Source organism: Platichthys flesus, chromosome 2 (assembly GCF_949316205.1).
Source record: "Platichthys flesus chromosome 2, fPlaFle2.1, whole genome shotgun sequence".
Taxonomy (NCBI): domain Eukaryota; kingdom Metazoa; phylum Chordata; class Actinopteri; order Pleuronectiformes; family Pleuronectidae; genus Platichthys; species Platichthys flesus.
The window spans coordinates 14,765,259-14,785,677 of NC_084946.1; the positions used below are offsets into that span (position 1 = coordinate 14,765,259).

The 20,419-nt window shown below is 42.1% G+C and overlaps 2 protein-coding genes across 2 annotated transcripts; one reads left to right on the top strand and one right to left on the bottom strand.

Annotated features, from left to right (window-relative positions):
• The first annotated feature begins 418 nt into the window (after nt 1-418).
• On the top strand, nt 419-12,966 carry smarcc2 (SWI/SNF related, matrix associated, actin dependent regulator of chromatin, subfamily c, member 2). The gene is made up of 26 exons (XM_062400278.1): nt 419-535; nt 1,207-1,326; nt 1,708-1,793; nt 1,934-2,015; nt 4,044-4,136; nt 4,284-4,353; nt 4,454-4,523; nt 4,774-4,849; nt 5,966-6,213; nt 6,312-6,436; nt 6,553-6,606; nt 6,956-6,993; nt 7,083-7,213; nt 7,297-7,368; nt 7,503-7,616; nt 7,713-7,866; nt 7,962-8,081; nt 8,167-8,229; nt 8,346-8,604; nt 8,957-9,118; nt 9,199-9,260; nt 9,455-9,575; nt 9,653-9,816; nt 9,899-10,033; nt 10,128-10,491; nt 10,888-12,966. The coding sequence occupies exons 1-26, from the start codon at nt 425-427 to the stop codon at nt 10,950-10,952; spliced, it is 3,159 nt and encodes a 1,052-aa protein (XP_062256262.1). The 5' UTR covers nt 419-424; the 3' UTR covers nt 10,953-12,966.
• A 670-nt stretch (nt 12,967-13,636) lies between these two features.
• Nucleotides 13,637-18,265, bottom strand: myl6 (myosin, light chain 6, alkali, smooth muscle and non-muscle). Its single transcript, XM_062400286.1, has 6 exons — nt 18,136-18,265; nt 17,850-17,877; nt 15,949-16,092; nt 15,230-15,403; nt 14,986-15,063; nt 13,637-14,025 (listed from the first exon to the last, which is right to left on the bottom strand). Exons 1-6 carry the CDS (start codon nt 18,136-18,138, stop codon nt 13,997-13,999), a joined length of 456 nt encoding a protein of 151 aa, XP_062256270.1. The 5' UTR covers nt 18,139-18,265; the 3' UTR covers nt 13,637-13,996.
• Between the last annotated feature and the right edge of the window lie 2,154 nt (nt 18,266-20,419).

A 20,419-nucleotide genomic window follows, 5' to 3' on the forward strand; every position in this document is an offset into this window, starting at 1 on the left:
TAAGTAAAATTCTGAAGTTCTTGTACGTTTCTGCAATTTTGTTTTGCTGGTTTTAATGTTATAGACTTGCATTGCAATGGTTTTGTTCCATTAATACTTAAAGTACTGATTGATTATGATACGTTTAACACCACTAAAGGATGCAAGTACTTTTGTCCATGACCTGGTAGGAGTCAAGGAGTATTTTTACATTTGAGAGTCTAGTGTATAAAGTACATTTACTTTAAAACCTGGTATTTACAATAGCCTGTCACTTTGGTTTCAAAGTGCATAAACAGTCGCCGCCTGTTGCAGCATTATCGACACCACTCTGCCCCCTGCTGCTCAGTCAGAGTCATTGCAGCCCTGTGGTGACCGGTCGTTGTGGTACCACCTTGCGACCACTGGGTGGCAGGCAACGTCGACTGGTCGTCTGTGAGCAAAGATGGCGGTGCGAAAGAAAGACGGCGGCCCGAATGTAAAACATTTCGAAGCGTCTGACACCGTCTCTCAGTTTGATAATGTCCGCGTCTGGCTGGGGAAGAATTACAAAAAGGTACCGAGCGCATGTTTCATAACCGCACACACGCACGCAGACATCGCGAGTGTGTGCTCTCTCCCGCCGGGCACTGACAAAGAGGAGGGAGGGTGCTGCTGCTGAGTCCAGCTGTTTGATTCAGGCGAGCCGGGGATACAAAAGGATGCTGAGCAAACAGCTGCGCCAGACGCTGCAGAGGACGGCGGCGTCCCCGGGCGGTAGCGCGGCTAAAGCGAGCATGGGGCGGCGCACAGTCCGACCTGGGCGGGCGTCATTCTGCTCGACAAGTGGGTGACTTTAGCCGGGCAGCCTGCTAGCGAGCTAGTTAGCAATGTGGGCTAACGGCGCTGCAGCTCGGATCCAGATGTTGGCGGTGTGGCGCGCCGCGCTCACTGGAGCCGCGGAGCGTCTGCATCAGCCCCGAGCGCTGCCCCGCGGTTCAAACACACTGATGCTTCTCAATACAGCATTTATTCCAAAAACACACCACCATACTAATAATATAAAAATAATGCTGATGATAGAATGGACGATATCCCCCAAATCACATCAGATCACGTATTGCATTACAGCACTAGCTCGTCCTCTCAGTGGCAGATCTGAAAGCTGCTCAGATAACAACACACTGTAGTTTATGTCTGTGTAGGTGTGTGTGTTGACTGCTCCTCTGTGTTACCCCCCCCTCTCAGTACATCCAGGCAGAGCCCCCCACCAATAAGTCCCTGTCCAGCCTGGTGGTCCAGCTGCTCCAGTTCCAGGAGGAGGTGTTTGGGCGACATGTCAGCAACCCTCCACTCACCAAACTGCCTGTATGTACATGTTACCACTTCACACTCTCTCTCACACACAAATACAAAGACACACACACACCTATACAGCCACTCAGGTCACGCTAAGCTCTTACTTATAGTTGCATCATTACCAGGGTTTGAATAAACCAATAGTTTTCTTTGCACTGACAGTCAGTGCATTGCTGTCTGTAAAATGGTGTCTGCTACCGCGTGAGCGATTTAAACAGAGTTTGAATTCACTGCTGCAGGGGAATATCTGGCTGCTGAATTATCATCACATGAATCTATCCCCAGTGAGGAAGCATGAGTTACTATAAAGTGTAAAGCAGAGAGGGAGGGAGGCTCTGTGGCATTTCACTTCACTCCGGTGGGAAACTCTGTTGTGTTCCGTGTCTGCAGATGAAGTGTTTCCTGGACTTCAAGTCAGGGGGGGCTCTCTGCCACATTCTGGCAGCTGCCTACAAGTTCAAGAGTGACCAAGGATGGTAAGACTTTCTTTCCAGCTGGTTTTAGATGCTTGAGAAATAGACACAGATGAAAGTGATCATTTTGGTAGTCACCAAAGCGCTTCCGATTTTAGCTATGTGGGCGTTTCGTGTGTAACTCCAGTCTAATTTCCTGGTAGGCGCAGGTTTGACTTCCAGAATCCGTCAAGGATGGACCGAAATGTGGAGATGTTCATGACCATTGAGAAGTCGTTGGTGCAGGTGAGTTTTCCAGAGCTTTTATTTATATGTCAAATATTTGAACAACGAGCACATCCAGTATATCCTTCGATGGCGCTGGATCATCAAAACAATATAAACCTTTCAAAAAAATTAACGATCTGCACGTCTTAAGCTCATGTTACACATTTATTTATACAAAATGATTTATATTATATATATATATATATATATATAACACTCATATTAGAGAGAGTTCTCTCAACTCTGACTTTGAAAAATTAAACAGAAGTAATAATATTTGTATACATATTCCAATAAATGAACATACATTCAGACCGTGCTTCACTCCACAAAACAATATTTCAACATGTCCAAATATTTACTGGTATCTGTAATTTTTTTGTGCGATCTACTTTCAGTCAGCTACATGTTTCCATGTCTTCTCTCGTTATGTCAGAAAAACTGTTTCTTCCCCCTCGCTGTCTCACTTCTGAACAGACAACCCACTGTGGCACTGTGCAATAACTCTGGATCCTTATAATTACCACTGTACATTTAGTCCCGAAATTATATTATATTATATATAATATATATTATAATTATATTTAATTATGTTTAGTTATTTCACCCTCACTGGATAATTGTAATATGCACACATGCACTTCTTTTCTTAAGCCTGAAACATGCTTCTGCGTTTTCACGGGCCCGTAAGCGCAAGAGCCCTTCCGGGTCCCTTACGTGCTTATGTATCCCTCCTTACGTGCTGACGGGTGTCGACCCCCTTTTCTAAAATTTACGGCAAAGCTCCGCAAGCTCACTCAGCCCGCAAGGCTGTGATTGGTCTGCTCTACATCCCTTCTTGAGCTGCATTTCCGGTTTCAAGCCCCATAATACCGGCAGAAATCACGGAAGATTTAGAAGAACGAATATAGACCAAATAGAAGAGCACTTGGCAGAAGATATCCGATAGTATGATCACTTGAATAACCTGTCACTGACTGGCGGATTTGTCCGCCAGAAAAAGGCTACGAGGAGCCGCAGTGGATATGTAAATAAACAATCGACGAAGAAGAAAGAAGGCGTCTCTAAGGTCGTCTTGACAAAAAGCATTGCTCCGCCTAGTGTTCTGGCAGGGAATTGCTTTGTAAGACGCGCAACGGTTGGGGAAGCATGAATGAAAACGAGTCTTGCGCCACAGCGGCGTGAAAAGACGCAGACGCAGTCGCAGAAGCATGTTTCAGGCTTTAGACCGTAGCACTGTTTGGACTGTTGTATTGTTTTGTTTTGTTATGTTTGTTTTGTGATGTGTATTCTTTGTAAGCAACTGAGAGCCACTTTACCGAGTCAAATTCCCTTTTTGTGCAAACTTACTTGGCCAATAAACCTGATTCTGATTCTGAATAGTCTGAGAATCAGACTGCTTGAGCTTTTACAGATGGAAATAATGTAGGACCCCTAGTCATGTGACTTGACCAGTAATCCTACTTGATCAGTCCTGCTCTTACAGCACGAGATCCTCCAGCTCTCCTGATCTGAAGAGCTGAACAGCACTTAGCACTAACAAGATTTGTTGCAGAATATATGAGCATGTATTCATATTTTACTGCATATGGCAGACACAGGTCAGTTTTTTAAGGCATTTGTCTTCGAAAGTCCTTTGGAAATCATTTAAGTCAGTTAACAGGTTCTTTGAATTCTGTCAAACTTGTGGATGAATGGAGCTGAACGTGAACCACATGAACACTCTACTCGTCCCTTGTGCACCGCCTAAATAAGCTGGAGCGGCACCACAGGTGCAAAAGTTCCAGCCAAACATTGAACAACATTTTCAGTCACAATTGTTGTTTATGAAAAACAATTACCCTAATGTACAATTCGTTTAAATTACAAGTTTGCATTTTGATGTTTTTTTAATCAATTAAATTATTTATCTTCACATGAAGTTAAACTCAAATAGGAGGTAATCTATATTTAGAATGAGCATTTATGCAACGTCAGTTACATATGAGTTTAAGATTGTGAATATATTTAATTTATTCATACAAGTGCTGTGTTTCTTCATTTCAGAACAACTGCCTGACTCGACCTGTCATCTATCTGAGTGCGGACATAGAACCAAAACTGCTCGGGAAACTGAAAGACATTATCAAAAGACATCAGGTGGGGTTTCTGTTTTTTGACAAACGCATTGGAGTCTCTTAATTAGTTAAAAATATATCTTTGTGTTGTTAAACGCGACTTGATTTATCAAAGCTGTTAAGTTTTCTTCTTCAAAGATCATATCAGTCATATGAACATGTGTTGCAGGGCTCGGTGACTGAGGACAAGGCCTCTAGCTCCCATGTTGTTGTGCCTATTCCGACCAGTCTGGAGGAAGGTGAGCCTTCACATGTTGTCTTCAAGAACAGCTAATTTGTTGTTTGTTGTAATTCAGCTAATCCACGTTGTGCTTTGTAATTTTTGTCTTTGTGATCCAGAGGAGTGGGTGCGTCCCGTGATGAAGAGAGATAAACAAGTGCTGCTTCACTGGGGATATTTTCCTGACAGGTTTGTTCTGAGCAGCCATAAAACAATATGACCAACAAATGATATTATTCAACCAACTGACAACTGTGGCCCGATCTTAGTGTAGAAGCATTTAACAGTTCCCACTCAGTAGTGTGTTTGTGGTACTTTCGTTTTCTCCCTCCACCATCCTGGTGTTCTTCACATTGCTCTCCCTGTGGTGGTTTTACAAGCTCAAACATGTAGTCATTCCCCTGGTTTGACATTTGACCTGGACCCTCTCACATTATAGTTACGACACCTGGATCCCAGCCAGTGAGGTTGAGGCTGCGGTGGAGGATGCTCCGAGCCCGGAGAAACCCAGGAAGGTACTTGATTTCCTTTCACACAGTCCACATCTTTTATATTATTATGCACCTTATGTTCTCTCTTAAATGCAATAATCATTATCAATTCTACGATATTTTTCATCACAAAATCTGCCACGATTCAATTCAAATACGATTCAGCAGCGTGCAGTCGATATTAAATGATAATATGTTCCCATATTACACAATCAGGTACATTCATATCAACTCCCAAAAAGCAACAAAAATATGATTCAGCCAATTTATTTAAGTTCAGTCTTGACTTTCACTCTGTCTCTGCTCTACCTCTCCTTCTCTTTTCCTGCATGGCTTTTCCCATTTCAGGGTGTCACATCTAAAATGATTAGTACAGAGAAGCAGGAACAATCTTCTCGTTTGTTACAATTAAAGTTACAAGTCTTGTGTTTTTCTGGACAAAAGGAATCAATGAACTTAATTTCATGCAGTTCAGCTTTCTGAATGAAAAAAACCTGTGAGGGGATTGTGTACTTTCAGCGATTTGGTTAATTGTTAATCAAATTTTCTCTGTTTGCAAAACAACCAAGAATGAAGAGCTTATAGCATGTTGGCGCTTGAGGCATCAAAGAAAATTCAAAGCAGCATCAGAAGCTCTTATCGTGTATTCAGAGAGTCACTCGCTCGAGGCGCTCGGTGCTCACTAGGACATGATAGTGAAGGCAGTGAAGCATTGAAATAGTTAGAGCAGTATTTACACAACAATGAACACACTGGGTTAGTTCACTATCAATCTTCCTGTCACTAAGTTTGCTCACATTGAAAACGTCTCTTCCCTCAGACCAGAACTTTAGACACATCAAATCCTTAATCCACTGAACTCTTTTCTTCCTTCAATGACTTTTTCTCTGTGGGTTTTATTCAAACCAGAAATCTTTTCTTGTAAATAACTGTTAAATGGCTGTCGGCTATATAGTTTCATTTTGATTTTCGAGCAGGGCCTCTGAATCCACTTTTTTTTAAAGCATGTATGATCTAGTTTGTGTGATGTCTGTCAGTGAAGCTCTGCTAAACAGTGTTAGAAGTTGGTGACATTTCACTCAAGCAATTATAGCAATAGTTTAAATATTTTGGGCTGCAATATGTGGTCTTTGTTCACAGGTCCATGCCAAGTGGATTTTAGACCTGGACCAGTATAACGAGTGGATGACTGAAGAGGACTATGAAGTGGGCGAGGGCTGCCCCAAGAGGAAGAGGATCTCTGCCAAGACCCTGACGGATGAAGTGACCACACCCGACGAGCGGCGAGACAAGAAGCCCGGCAGTGCCAAGAAGAGGAAGCGTTCGCCGTCGCCCTCCCCCACCCCTCCACCCCAGGAGAGCAGCAAGAAGAAGAACACTAAGAAAGGGTTGGTGACCACACCCGTCTCAGCACACAGATGTTTAACAATGATGTGATGCCTCAGGTGTTTGTTTTGGAATCTTCTAATATATATTGTCCTGACAGACCAACGACCCCGTACACCAAGTCTAAACGTGGCCAGAGGGAGGAAGAACAGGAGGACCTGAGTAAGGACTTGGATGAAGCGTCGCCTGTTCCAGCATCTGAAGAGGCAAACGCAGCTAAGACAAGTACACAAGTCCACATATGTGCAAAATATAAACCAAGATCACATCGAATCACCATTTAATCCTATTCTGTAAACTAGTTGTCTGTCACTCGCTGATATTATACTTTACTTTTGCAGATAACACAAAAAAAGATTCAGATTCAACTCCAGTCAAGGGAGGAACGGATATGGGTGAGCAGAGTTTCTTTTGTGTCACCGACAATATGTTCACCAGTAACTGCTATTTAAAGGAAATGCTCCAATTTTTCGCAGCTAGCAAGAAAATCTATGACCTGTTCATAATATTAGGTTTTAAGGCCTCAGTTTCGTTGGTTTTTCCGTCCAAGAGCACTGTTTTTTTGACATGAAGATAGGAAGAGAGTGCATGATAGATACTAGGGCTAAATTATTTGTATGCACTAACATACTTGGCTATTAAAACTGAGTTTGGCCCTCAGAACTCAGAATAAATCCTCTGGCGTCAAGTTGACAGTTCATTTTCTGTTTTATTTCGGTTTTACTTCTTTTGTGGCTTTAACAGACGAGCAGGAGGATGAGTCCATGGAAACAACAGGGAAGGTAAGAGACTTTTTAAATGTACAAAAAAACATTACAGTGTGGACAGTCAATCTATATATTATCTCAACTATGTGTGTTGGTTTAAACAGGAAGAGGAGGAAGGCTCCCCGGGTGTCAAGGGAGAACCGGTAAAAGGCTCTGACCTTCATGAGGACAACGTGACTGAGCAAACCCACCACATCATCATCCCAAGCTACGCTGCCTGGTTTGACTACAACAGGTAGATCATCATTATTCGAACATGCTAAACAAGAAATGAGTCGTCAGCTGTGAGTCCTCACACTGTCATCGTTTTCCCTCCAGTGTTCACGCCATCGAGCGCAGAGCCCTCCCAGAGTTTTTCAATGGAAAGAACAAATCCAAGACCCCTGAGATGTAAGTATGTGGTATCTTTGATGTTTTTTAATCACAGCTATTTGTCTGAAAGTTTTTGTCTATCTTACAAAAGCAACCACAGAACCTACATGTTTTTATATCTAATTTTTGTATCTACCTCTATCCTGTGGCAGTTATCTGGCGTACAGGAACTTCATGATTGACACCTATCGACTGAATCCTCAGGAGTACCTCACCTCCACCGCCTGCCGCAGGAACTTGGCAGGAGATGTTTGTGCAATCATGAGGTAAGTGATGATAATCTGAATGTGACAAACCGGATATGTTAATGGAGTTTCATCAGTTCAGTTTCTGTGAGGAGCACTGTGTCCCTATTCCTGCAGAGTTCACGCCTTCCTGGAGCAATGGGGTCTGATCAACTACCAGGTGGACTCAGAGAGCCGGCCCACACCCATGGGTCCTCCGCCCACCTCTCACTTCCATGTCCTGGCAGACACTCCATCCAGTCTGGTTCCCCTGCAGCCTAAGACCACCCAGGTCAATATACAGTCATACACACACGCACAAATACACACATGCACACTGATGTCAGGATATTTTACATTTGTGGCTCTGTCGCTTTCTACCTTTAGACTCCTGCTACCCAGCCGCCAATGATGTCGTTCCCAGATAAAGTGAAAGAAAAACCAGCAGATCTGCAAAACTTTGGGCTACGGACTGACATGTACAGCAAGAAGAGTGGCTCAGTAAAGGTACAAGTCCAACATGATGGATGGCAGAATGATTCTAGTTTTTGTTTTCATATGAATAAAGCAGCGGTGATGATTTTGTGTGCAGATCAAGAGTACAGCAAGCTCCATGAGGGACTGGACAGAGCAAGAAACACTACTACTACTTGAGGTACAAACATTTCTTCCAATCAACAGTATTTCAATTAAACTACAGGGCATGAATACCTAAGTCAAAATTGAACAACATGAAAATGCAGAGTTAAATCTAGTATTTATTTCCCTCAGGGTTTGGAAATGTACAAGGACGACTGGAACAAAGTGTCAGAACACGTGGGCAGCCGTACACAGGATGAGTGTATCCTGCACTTCCTGCGGCTGCCCATCGAAGACCCCTACTTGGAGGACAGCTCCTCGACTCTGGGACCACTCGCCTTTCAGCCGGTACCTTTCAGCCAGGCAGGAAACCCCGTCATGAGCACAGTGGCCTTCCTCGCCTCGGTCGTTGACCCACGCGTGGCCTCGGCTGCAGCTAAATCTGCTCTGGGTGAGAAGCTGCCTTTGATGCTGTATAGATGGCTTCTGAAAAAATGTCTTCTACAGAACATCAAAAACGAACTCATGGCTTGTACTTTGTTTTGAATGAACATGTTTGAAGTTGCTTCAATAGTCAATCAGAGAGTGGTTATGAAACACGAAATGCATGTCTTTCCATTATGAAAGCTTTATTTAAACTTAAAACAATTTAGGGGTAATAATGGAAATTGTGTAGATTGCATTATTATGTAGTACACAAATAAACACTAAACATCTGAGGCACGTAACATTACTCAATACATGAGGTTGATTAATTAACGATTGTTATATTTAAACCGGAAAAATCTGTCTTTGCCTCTCAGAGGAGTTTTCTCGTATGAAAGAGGAAGTTCCTGCAGCGCTGGTCGAAGCTCACGTGCGACGAGTGGAGGAGGCAGCGAGAGTCAGTGGTCGCCAGGACCCCCTGTATGGTCTGGAAGGGAGTGGGATTGCAGGAACTGGCCTGGAGGAGGGCGAAAGACCTGGTATGATGGACACATACACACACATGCACACGTACAATTCATAGATACAACTTGTGACCCGTCTTCTCTCTCGACCCCAGACGAAAACACTGATGAAAACAAGAATGACACCCAATCAAGTGAAGAGAAGAGAGAGCCCAAGGTATGACACATGTTCTTAAAACACAGAATCTGTTTTCCCATGGCTCGTTCAAATCTGTGAAAGTTTGTGAATTTTGGTCATTGAAGTGCTTGAATTTATATATTGTTGTGCAAAAATAATGTTTTCTTAATGGTTTTAATTCAACTGAGGTATCACTACGAAGCTCATTGTGCTGTGTTCACTTCCCCACACAGGACAGCAAAGATGGAGCGATTGAAGAAGAGGAAAAACAGGCAGAAAATGGGAAGAAGGAAGAGGAGAGAGGAAGAGAACCTGAAGCAGAGAGGGAGGCAGACAAGACAGAATCAGATATGGGTATGAAAGTGCATATTGTGTCGCTCAGACACAGGAAATACTGTGTTCCTGTCAAATACCTTTTTTTCTTCTATTAGGAGATGGAGAGAAGGAGAAAGAGGGAAAAGAGGGAACAGAGGAAGGACAAAGAGAAGGAGAGAGTGAGATAGAGAGGAAGGCCAAGGTAGAGCGTGATGTTGGAGAGGGGAACCTTGCCACTGCTGCTGCATCGGCTCTCGCTGCAGCTGCTGTTAAAGCCAAGGTAAAGTCATTGATCACGAGATGCCTGCTGCCTGTGTCCTTCATCATCAACGTTGGTTTCAACTCATCCGCTCTCTCCACAGCACCTGGCTGCAGTGGAAGAGAGGAAGATCAAGTCTCTCGTGGCTTTGTTGGTGGAAACTCAGATGAAGAAGCTGGAGATAAAGCTGCGACACTTTGAAGAACTGGAAACCATCATGGACAGAGAGAGGGAGGCTGTGAGTGAACACTTCTGGGATATGAATCCTCAGTAGTCAGCTTTTTTAAAGTCAATAGCCTTTAACATATGTCTGTGTGTGTACGTGTGTGTAGCTGGAGTACCAGCGGCAGCAGCTCCTTGCCGACCGTCAGTCCTTCCACATGGAGCAGTTGAAATACGCTGAGATGAGAGCTCGCCAGCAGCACTTCCAGCAGATTCAGCACCAGCAGCAAAGCCAGGCCGGGGGCCCTCATTCCAGCCAGCCGGCCTCAGGTGTGCAGCCTCAGGCCCTGGCAGCCAGTCAGCAAGCTCCCAGCACACCAGCACCGCAGCCAGCCGCCAGCCCCGCACCTCCAACGTCTTCTGCCCCAGCTGCAGAGTCCCAACCGCCTCAGGGTGCTCACACCTCGCCCCCATGTCCCCCAAGCCAGGCCCCGGCTTCCCACTCCAGCTCCAGCACTACACCTGTACTTCATGGTGAGTAAAGCCTCACTGTCCTGACACGGTTCTACATATAATCACAGTGTTGCAGCGTTAATGGTAAAGACATACTTTCTTTAATTTATACATTCACAGCTACTCTCGTAACTGCAATATTCACTCTGCTATATTCATTCATATTCAATAGTCATTCGAAAACAATTTGTCTAAGGTTGCACTGATAATTGTGAAATGTGCACAATATCACAACTTCAATTGTTTATTGCATTTTAAACTAAGCAACTATCCATTATTTTCTCACTAAATAAATCTGCTGGTTTTCTTTTGTTAATTGTTAATTAACACAATATACTTTGAATCTTATCCTGAAGTTATAAAAAAACTATTTTAGAGCTATTGTTGAGATAGTGTCTCCTTGTCCCCTCCTCACAGAGCCTACCGCCCCCCTCTCCGGGGAAACACTCCAGCCTGCAGCTCCAGTCCCTCCACCACAGTGAGGGATCCACACAGGTCCTGAGAATCCGAATGACTCTGACCACATTGAATCCTGCCTGTATAATCCGAAATGAAGAAGTCGTAAAACCGAAGGAAGAGACACATTTTCCAGCCTTTGTTTCTTTGTTTGTTTTTCCAACAAGACAATTGAAACCACCTCTACTAAAAAAGACCTTTTTAAATTGAATGGCCCAATGAAGAGAATCCAATCATCAAACATGCAGAAGCTGTTCATCACGCGGTCGACAGGACAGCACCATCTCACTTCATCATGTTTTTGTCCGACACCAGAGATCCGGTGAGGGTCTCGCCAACATGCTGGCACTCAAGGAGAAGAAGAGAAAAGACTCATCTTGTGTTTTCAGTGTTTTGGAAGTTGTTGCATTTATTTCCCTGCAACGTTTTATCACAGCTTATGAAGTCTGACGCTTCATAACGTCTCCAGAGCCCCTCTCCCTTATATTCTCGGTATTAATTCAAATATATGTAATAAGAAAATGCACTTTTAATATGTTTCCCTAGGTCTCGCTGAAAGACTTGAAGCATCCATGAAATTGAACTTTAGCACTTACAACAACAAAATCCTTCTGTTGTCTTAAAATAGTTTTTCATACCGAAGGATTTGGAAAGTTGATTTGGAATGTTACTTTTTCCTTTTTATTTTCAATTTGTATTACATGGACAACGGTCACTCTTCAAGTTCCGGCCTGAAGGTCACATGTCTAAAAATATCAAATATGTAATGAATGGAAAATGTTGAAGTCACATAGCCAGTTTGAAATTATCTGTTTGGATGCAGTTAGAGAATATGTACTGTAAATTGGAGTCTCTGTTACAAACACATCTTTTGTTGCCCTGTAATGAAAAATGTGGAAACTATTTTAACAGTATTAGGTCTTGAAAAGACCTTATTTTAGTGAATAATGTCCCTTTTCCAGAGCACTTATCCATGTGTCAGTTGAGGTGTTGCAAACCTAGATGAACTTAAAGCATCCAGGTTGTAGTATTGTGAGGAATGTAGGGAACAAATGACTGAAGGGGACGGTCCGGGAATAATAAGGATTCTGTCTTCGACCACAAATATGTTATGAATAATTTGATTTTGTCTTAATTGCTAAACCAAAATGTTTTTTATAATCATGAGATTTTATTGTGGCTGCTCTGGAATTGAAGTCGTTTTTTTTCCCGCAGCAATTTTTTTTGTCGCTGGTGCATCTTTGAAGAAATGTCAATGCTGTCAAAGAAATATCAAGGGAGCTCGCACCTTAAACGGCTGACAATGGAGAACTGTGTCCTTAATATTTGCAACAATATCCTCACTTTTTATCCTATCGATTTTTATATTTCTTAACTGTCCATTTTCCATCTTCTTTCTTTGATACGTCAACAGTGTAACTTGTATTATTACCTTTGTAGCCGATATTTACCCTCTCCGCTGTTGTGTATGATTTAGACAGGTCAGTCTGAGATGTGACTGTGAGCATGTGTGTATGTGAACGCATGCCATCGAGACCTGTACCATGTTACCATTCAGTTTTATTTCTAGTGCCATCCATCGTTTGTACCGGGGTTTGAAGAATTAGAAAAAAGAAGAAAAGAAACATGCTTCATTGTAGACGTTGCACATCATGTCAGCGCCATGAGATATAATTCAGTCAGGTGGTGAAACTTTACAGTTAACGTCCATCCAGCCAGTATTGCAGTCCTCACCACAGTCGTGACCAGACATGCACTTCTTTTATCTGTGTTATTACTACATTGTGTGGATTTTGTGATATGAAATACGTGTCTGTTCAGTTTCTGTATGTTTTTCACTATGCTGAAGGTAGCAGCAATTGCATTGATTATTATATAGTAGAAATGGATTTTTTTTTTCCTCAGTAAATCATTACATTAGTGCTGACAGTTACTCTGACAGTTTGTATGGGAAGAAGAAAAAGAAAAAAAGACAGAACAAAAGCGGTTCAGGTTTTAATTACAAAATGTTGGGGGGAAAAAATAAAGATGTGAAGAGGAGTTGCTGTGCAGAGTGGTTTGTGCTTTGGGCCGCTGCTTCCATCACAAATAAAAATCACACAGTAGTTCCGCAGTTTGTCAGGATGTTTGTATATTTGTTAGTTCATTTTACAAGGATTTGCTTCTGAAATGTTTCCTGTAGCTGCATTAGATCAACCAGAAACATCCTGACATGAGAGCAGGAAAAGCAGTTATGTTAATAACATTAACGAAGGCAACATGTGCTTTTTCTACTCAGAGAATAATACATTGGTTTTAATCCTCAACTATGACGTCTGCAATTCAAAAATTGAAGACAATTTTCTAGCTGGTGAAGATCGTACATTTAAAATGAAAATTCTCAAAAGAAGAACTCAATTTACTCAATATACTAGCACAATTTGTTCATCTGTGATTTTTTTTCTCAGTAATCTCACTGTATTTACTGAGTCTTTTATTTACCTGCATATATATATAAATAAATTCTTGACCATTCCTCTTTCAGCAAAGTTGCTATTGGGGACCAGTCCCTCACAAACTCCTAAATGTTCCCTCTTGTCTCTCCAGTGGGAAGTTGGAAATAAGTTCTTCAGGAAACTAACAATGTATAATCTTAAGCCCGTAAGTCCACATAAGATGATATCTATAACCTATGAAAAGATATTTTAACACAGACTTTCAGACTCAGAGACACTTAGTAGACTTTTTATTTAACACTGTTAAATGTAAGATGTCACATTATAATATCCTTCCAAGAAAATATCGACAAGACTGACAGTGGCTGATTGACAAAGATGACAGAGGTGAACTCATCGAGGGATCATCTCTACCGATGGAGCCTGCAACACTGAATGATGTTTGGAAAATGGGATGAAAGGGTCTCGTCACACTGGACAAAAAAGGCACTTTTGAAATAAAATGTCATCTAAGAAATAAAAAAAAAATAGACACAGACTTTTGGAGGTAGGAATGACGTGGAATGGGGGTCAAGACCAACAATAGAAAAACATTTAGGAATAAAATTAAAGCTGGACTTGTGTTTCTGAAGTCCTCAACCGCTCATCACCATCCGCACAAGTTCTGTCAGGAGAGAGAAACACAGAATCTGAATTTAACCCCAAGGCAACACAAGCTCAACATAAATCATCTGTAAGAGAGGAGACCAGTTCTCTCCTCACCAGCCACAGTCAGCACATCTACTGAGTATTTGGCCCGATTCTGACTTTAAAATTGCAAAACTAGAGAAAAAAAATGAAGAGCGGGAGGTCAAGCTAAACACAACAAAATAGAATCAATATGAAGGTGTAGAAGGAAAGCTGGCAGCAGTAGAACTGCCAAACATGTTAAGATTCGATTTTTCACCGGTGATCGTCAGTAACATGCAGGGACTCGCAAGCTCCAGCTAGGGGAGGCCGAGGGGCGCTGCAGTTCTCTGTATCTGCTGCAGTGAGTTTTCTTTAAATGAACATTGCATTTGACTGTCACTGATGATTAGAATGTAGTAATGTTGGTAGTCATGAATATGTTGATGGAATGTTGATGGGTACCTTGCTGCTACGCTTTTCACTACTTCCCTCACCATGAGACCTGTATGATTTTTTGTTGTCTGTCCTGTACCATTCACTTTCCCTCTTGAGGGCTTAATAAAGCATGTTCTATTATTGTTTTCTTCTCTTCATTTGACTGTAGATTTTAGTATGACACGTTTGGTAAGTGACTGAAGCCGACTGCTGGAGCCAAACCTGACATTCTTGGGGTCAAAGAATGAAGTTACTGATCTGCTTCACTTCAACACCACTACGAGCTGAGACATGTGGTGAGTTCCTGAGCTGGTTCTACCTCAGATTCTGGAGATACACAGTGAGGAGAGCTCTCAGGGGTTTGTTCATACCCACTGTTCAGCCGACAGAGAGACTACTGCCATTGAGACAAAAACTTCCGTTGTTTGTTGTCAAGTATCTCTATCAACCCATAGCACAGTACTACACTTGATGCAGTCTAGAGCTGTTGTTAGCCGTTAGATATTTGCATTGATTTTACCTTCATAGTTAATGCAGCCATTGGCGTCTTCATGTCCTGCTAAAAGAGTCTCCACCTCCTCTTCTGTCATTTTTTCACCTGGTGCACAAACAAGAATTGAATTAAGGCAAAATAAAGACAAGAAGGAGTCTCTACCGGAGGAGACGGCAGGCTGGACTTTTGTTATGATCAGAAGCATGACATTAAAACAGACCTGGGTCAGCTTTATTCACTTCTACTGTCTTCCAGAGGTTTGAGGTCTTACCTAGTGTGGTGAGGACATGACGTAGCTCTGCTCCCATCACTGTTCCATTTCCCTCTTTGTCAAACACTCGCAGACCCTCCACAATGTCCTCGTACGAACCTTGGTCCTTGTTCTTAGAAATGGCCTGAAGCATGGGCAGGAACTGTTCGAAATCCAGCATCTTGTGGTTCATCTCTGCAGGTGAGTTAAGAACCAAGGGGGAAATGAGAGTGAGGTAAATTCTAGTAAGCTACAAAGCTGTAACAAATCACAGCAGATGTGTTTGATGCTTTTTTTCACAGAATTCAGACAGAAACTGTTCATTCTAAGGAAAAGCAGTGAATCCTCCCTTCATACACTTTTATGCTCCCAATAAAAAAAAAAACATAAATGCCATAACTTTTGGGGGTTGAAAGAATCTCCCACACATTGGCTCCAATCCTTATAGATTTTCACTTTAACTTTATTAATAGTAGCAATTATGCATCATATACACACCTGAGTTACAGTCAATATTAGAGCCACATCTCACTTGTCCCCTCAGTGTTTGTTAAGGATAGAATTAGGTTTTTTTGGGCAGTGGATATTCGCAGGGCTAATACTTATTTATATGGAAAAATAATACAGCTCAAAGCTGTACCTTTTAACTTGTATTATAACAAACCACTGCAAAAACCTAACTCTAAACCAAAGCCATGATAATATAATAGTGGTTTGAAAAGAATGTCCGAGATATTTACCTTCTAGTTTGGGGTTTCCCAGGATTTTGAGCACCTCTGCATTGACAGGGTTCTGTCCGAGGGCGCGCATGACATCACCACACTGGTTGTAGGTGATCTTCCCCTCACCAGTCCGGTCAAACAAGAGGAAGGCCTCCTTGAACTCTGACACGGGGACACAAAAGGTTGAGAATATTACAGGAGACACTTCCAACAGATGTTATGTGTCGTGGAGCAGCTGATCTCCCAGTTCATATATTGTTTTGACAGCACACACATGCAGGTAACAGTGCTGATGGTAGGCAGGTATAATAACAGCTCATACTGTTTTGGTAATAATGAACTGATTCATTCACCAACACAAAACTAGCTGTGTGTAATGATGTAAGTGACATTTCATTATCAGAACTATTTATATTTAGACCACATCCCACAGCCTGCAGTTGATTGAATTACCTCCAGATGTTTATACCCTGGAAGCAGGGAGGTGGATAGTGTCGTCATTACCCCCGTTTAATAATTTAATATTCATTATCACACTATATTATCAGAATGCTCCTCGGAAATTTGTCTTGTGTCCAGAGACGTACACTAACTAAAAGATAACCAAACAACAAATCAAATACATGTACACACTTATTGTATGAAGAGTTATGAATAAGTGGCTGCCTTGAAATTTATATTATCACTCCCTGTAACATGCAGTGCTCGGGCCACACAGGGACAAGGAGGAGTACTTTGATTTAACAGTTTAAAAGACTTAAGGTCGAGTTCCACTGTTCAGCCTGAATCTTCTGCTCGATAGCAAAACAATGATATTCCTAATATATAGAATATGCACCTTGGAAACTTTACTCATGCACTTGACCCACAATCTTTGAACACAGCAATATATCCTTGTCCTGACGCATGAGATATGTTTATCGAAATGCTAGCGCCAGATACAGATATTCTTTTTGCCAGATTATGTTTACTTTACATTGGAATGATGGCAAATGTAGTGACTGACTACAGTGTGCTTGTTACGGACGAAAGAGGCACGAAGACAAGACTTTAAGTCATTTTTGTACACCTCAGTTTGTCTAACTATGGGTGAAACCAAACTGAAGTGAATAAATACATAAATGCATTTTACCTTAGTCTTTAGGGGCATTCAGTAATCTTCTTCCTCAGTTAGACAGATATCATGATTTCGTTGTAAGATCAAAATATGATAACATGATATTTTCGTGTATATATTATCGCCATGTATCGCAGAATTTTGAGTTACCCACACTTTAAGCTGAACAGAGAGACGACTGTGCAACACCTAGTGCTATGGATTGGAAAAAGCCTCCACCTCATCACCTGAGTCTTGTCTTGTCCATCAGCGGGACGGGGGTGGGGGTGGGAATGTGGAAGGAAATACCTTCCTCAAAAACAAAAAAACTGTTCCCACTCCTACAACAAGAATTATTTTACGTTAATGAAAGACACTGGACGAGTTGCTCTCCATCATCTTTGCCCTCTCCTCTCATCCACTGTGGTTCCAGAGAGCGTCACAAAATTAAAAGTTTCAGTGTTTCCTCTGCCACGCCTCGACATATCGACATAGGGCTGCTGACATGTCAGTGTGGAGATGCAACAACACAAAACCTTCACTAAACTGTCTTGTGTGCAGGTTAGTACCACATGGTGACGTTTCCACGTTTCCACGTACTTGTAAAGTGTGAGTCATGGCAAGCACAAGAACACTGATAAGACGTCCCCCCCACACACACACACACACGTGTAGCTCAGTCCGCTGGTGTGATGCCTGCTGGAATTGTGTTCAGCTACAAGGTCACAAGTGATCGAGCCATGTCATAGGATGATATCACATCATTACTATGACGTAAATAAACAATGAGACGAATCTCAGCATCGTGAAGAAGACAACTCACCCACGATCTGGTCCTCTGAGAATTCAGACTGGTTGGTGCAGAGGTAGATGGAGGAGATGGGAGGAGTAATGGTGAGACACACACATAAGAAGAAGAAGAAGACGTTAGTTAATCCTGATTTAACTGAAGGATTAACGTTAGCACAGGCTAGCACACACACACAGCTAGTTTAACGGTATCTGGGTCACACGGTGGTCAAATCCACGAATGAAGAGCGATGTTACTGTGGATACCGAAAAAACACACACGCACACCACACACGAGTCTGGAACCTGTCTGTACTCACCATGTCTGTTGTCGGTGTTGTGAAGGACAGACACACACACACGCACGCATACAGACACGCACAGGAGAGTTTATCGTGGGTTCGGATGAAGACACCAGCAGCTCCTATACATCCCCGATGACGTCACTGCAGCCTGGAAGACACAGCCAATCACAGGCCCCCATTCCACAGCCGCGACCCTCACCTTGTTTTCTGGAGGAAACCATCTGTAGCCTCTGATTCCAGCACGTGTATTTATATCAATGTTAGTGATAAACATAATGCATCAGAACACTTTAGATATATACTCAGTAGCGCGCTTAGCCCAGGTATGAAGCCAAAACTCAAATCCACTGGATATTTATTTGGAGCCGCACCAAATTGTGCAAATTCACAAGTGCCCAGAATGTGCATGATTTCTTTCATTAAGATCCATGTTTGAGTCTCTGAAAAATCAAGGTAAATGTTACAAAACTCACTTTCTCTCAATGTACCAATCTTCTTTCAGTCATGCCCCACACATCCACATAATTTAATAGAAATTGGTTGATGGGTTTTTGCGTGATCCTGTTAAAAGACAAACAGTTAAATACAAGAATTAACTATTTTTTTCATCTGTTTGGACAAATCATGTGCAATTCATTAACAAGTCTGGGAAACACCCCGGCCAAATGACAAAAGCAGCCCCTGCAGCAAACCCATTAAAAACAAGTTTTTCTATTAATGTTACCACACAGTTACTTTTTTTTCACGTATGGTCTCTACAACAGGACGATGATCAAACTCTAAATTCCGTCATGTACTTCCTCTACAAACACATGAAGATTTTATTAATTATATTCGGAAAGCACTTAGTTGGATTTGAGGTGACCTGCAGGAAGAAAGGGTGGGATTCATAATGCACATGAACAATTGCTGTTAAACATTGTTTTTATCAGTGTTGTGCAAGTTCACACCTCTCATGAACTAGTTCAAATTGCAGGTCATACAAGTAAACATGAATAGTTCACGTTCATAGTTCACCATTTAAATTCTGAACTAGTTCAGTTCATGTCATAGTTTTAAAGAGGAAAGTGAGAATGAAAGACTTAACTTGTTAAAGAAAACCTTATCCATCACTACCCCTTGCCTTTACTGTCGGAATCTTTATCAGACAGTGTGTAAAAATCCCTCTCTGCTTTCTCTTGCCATCTGTATATGAGACCGAGAGCTGTTGTGTTGCAGGTATGGGCTGCCCCTTTAAGGAAAGTTTGTAGTGTGTGACGTAGTGCATCTGGGTATTGTGGGTAAAGACGCTAAAAGTGTGTGTATAAACGAGAAGTGACGGACCAACTGGAGGTGATGCCAGTGTTGCTCCTGCTGTATATCCGAGAAATAGAGTGGCCGCATTCCAAGTAAAGAAACATCTCCTCCTCCTTATTCACGGAGCGGTCCGGACGGCTGGTTACCGGCCAGACAGCGAGCCAAGATAACCAGTGACAGGGGCGGCTCCTGGTACAGGCGACTTGGGAGACTGATTTACTATGACGTGAAACATGCAATTTAAAACAATACATTAAGTCACACCATCATTCTCTAACCCCGGGGACGCACCGGAGGTAGAAGCGCTGCGAAAAGCGGTCCGCTTCCTTTCCTCGCCCATGTTAAATACTTGGGCTGTTCCCACCGGGAAGAACCGGGAGGCTCCGCGGCCACACACACACACATAATCTCCTGTGAAGACCAGCATCATTTACCCCTGAACCAGCGCGGAGAAATGATGATGATGATGAAAAATTAAATATAGAAAAATATATATAAAATTAAATATAAACAAATATATACAAACTAAAAAAAAATTAAAAAATTAAATAAAATTAAATATAAAAAAAAATTAAATTAAATTTAAAAATCCTGCGCAGAAGCCCATTGCGCATATCTGCGCAGAAGTTTACTGCGCACATCTGCGCAGAAGCCCATTGCGCACATGCTGCGCAGAACCCTAGTGCACACATTCTGGCAGAAGCTTATTGCGCAGAAATTGCGCGCGCAGTTTTTTTTTTTTTCAATTAAATTGTTTCCCTTTTTTTATATTCATTTAGGTTAAATTTACACAGTGTATTATATTTTGCAATTAATAAGCAATATCCTACCGAGATATTTCCTAAAGATAGGAAGGAGTGGGATGCGAACTTGGGTCCTTCATGTTGAAGAACAGACACTTTACCAACTAGGCCACACAGCCTAATGAATGTTGTTAGGATCTTGTTAGCTTTTGATAAACACTTCAGAGAAAATATTTTGTACTTTACTACATATATTTGAC

Bases quoted from the DNA above. Each gene is read 5' to 3' on its own strand.
- smarcc2 (XM_062400278.1), top strand. From the start codon at position 425: ATGGCGGTGCGAAAGAAAGACGGCGGCCCGAATGTAAAACATTTCGAA. The intron at 2,016-4,043 runs GTGAGTTTTCCA...TCTTCATTTCAG, and splicing joins TTGAGAAGTCGTTGGTGCAG to AACAACTGCCTGACTCGACC. The intron at 6,994-7,082 runs GTAAGAGACTTT...TGGTTTAAACAG, and splicing joins CCATGGAAACAACAGGGAAG to GAAGAGGAGGAAGGCTCCCC.
- myl6 (XM_062400286.1), bottom strand. The intron at 16,093-17,849 runs GTGAGTTGTCTT...TCCCCGTGTCAG, and splicing joins CTCAGAGGACCAGATCGTGG to AGTTCAAGGAGGCCTTCCTC. The intron at 15,404-15,948 runs GTAAATATCTCG...ACTCACCTGCAG, and splicing joins GGGAAACCCCAAACTAGAAG to AGATGAACCACAAGATGCTG.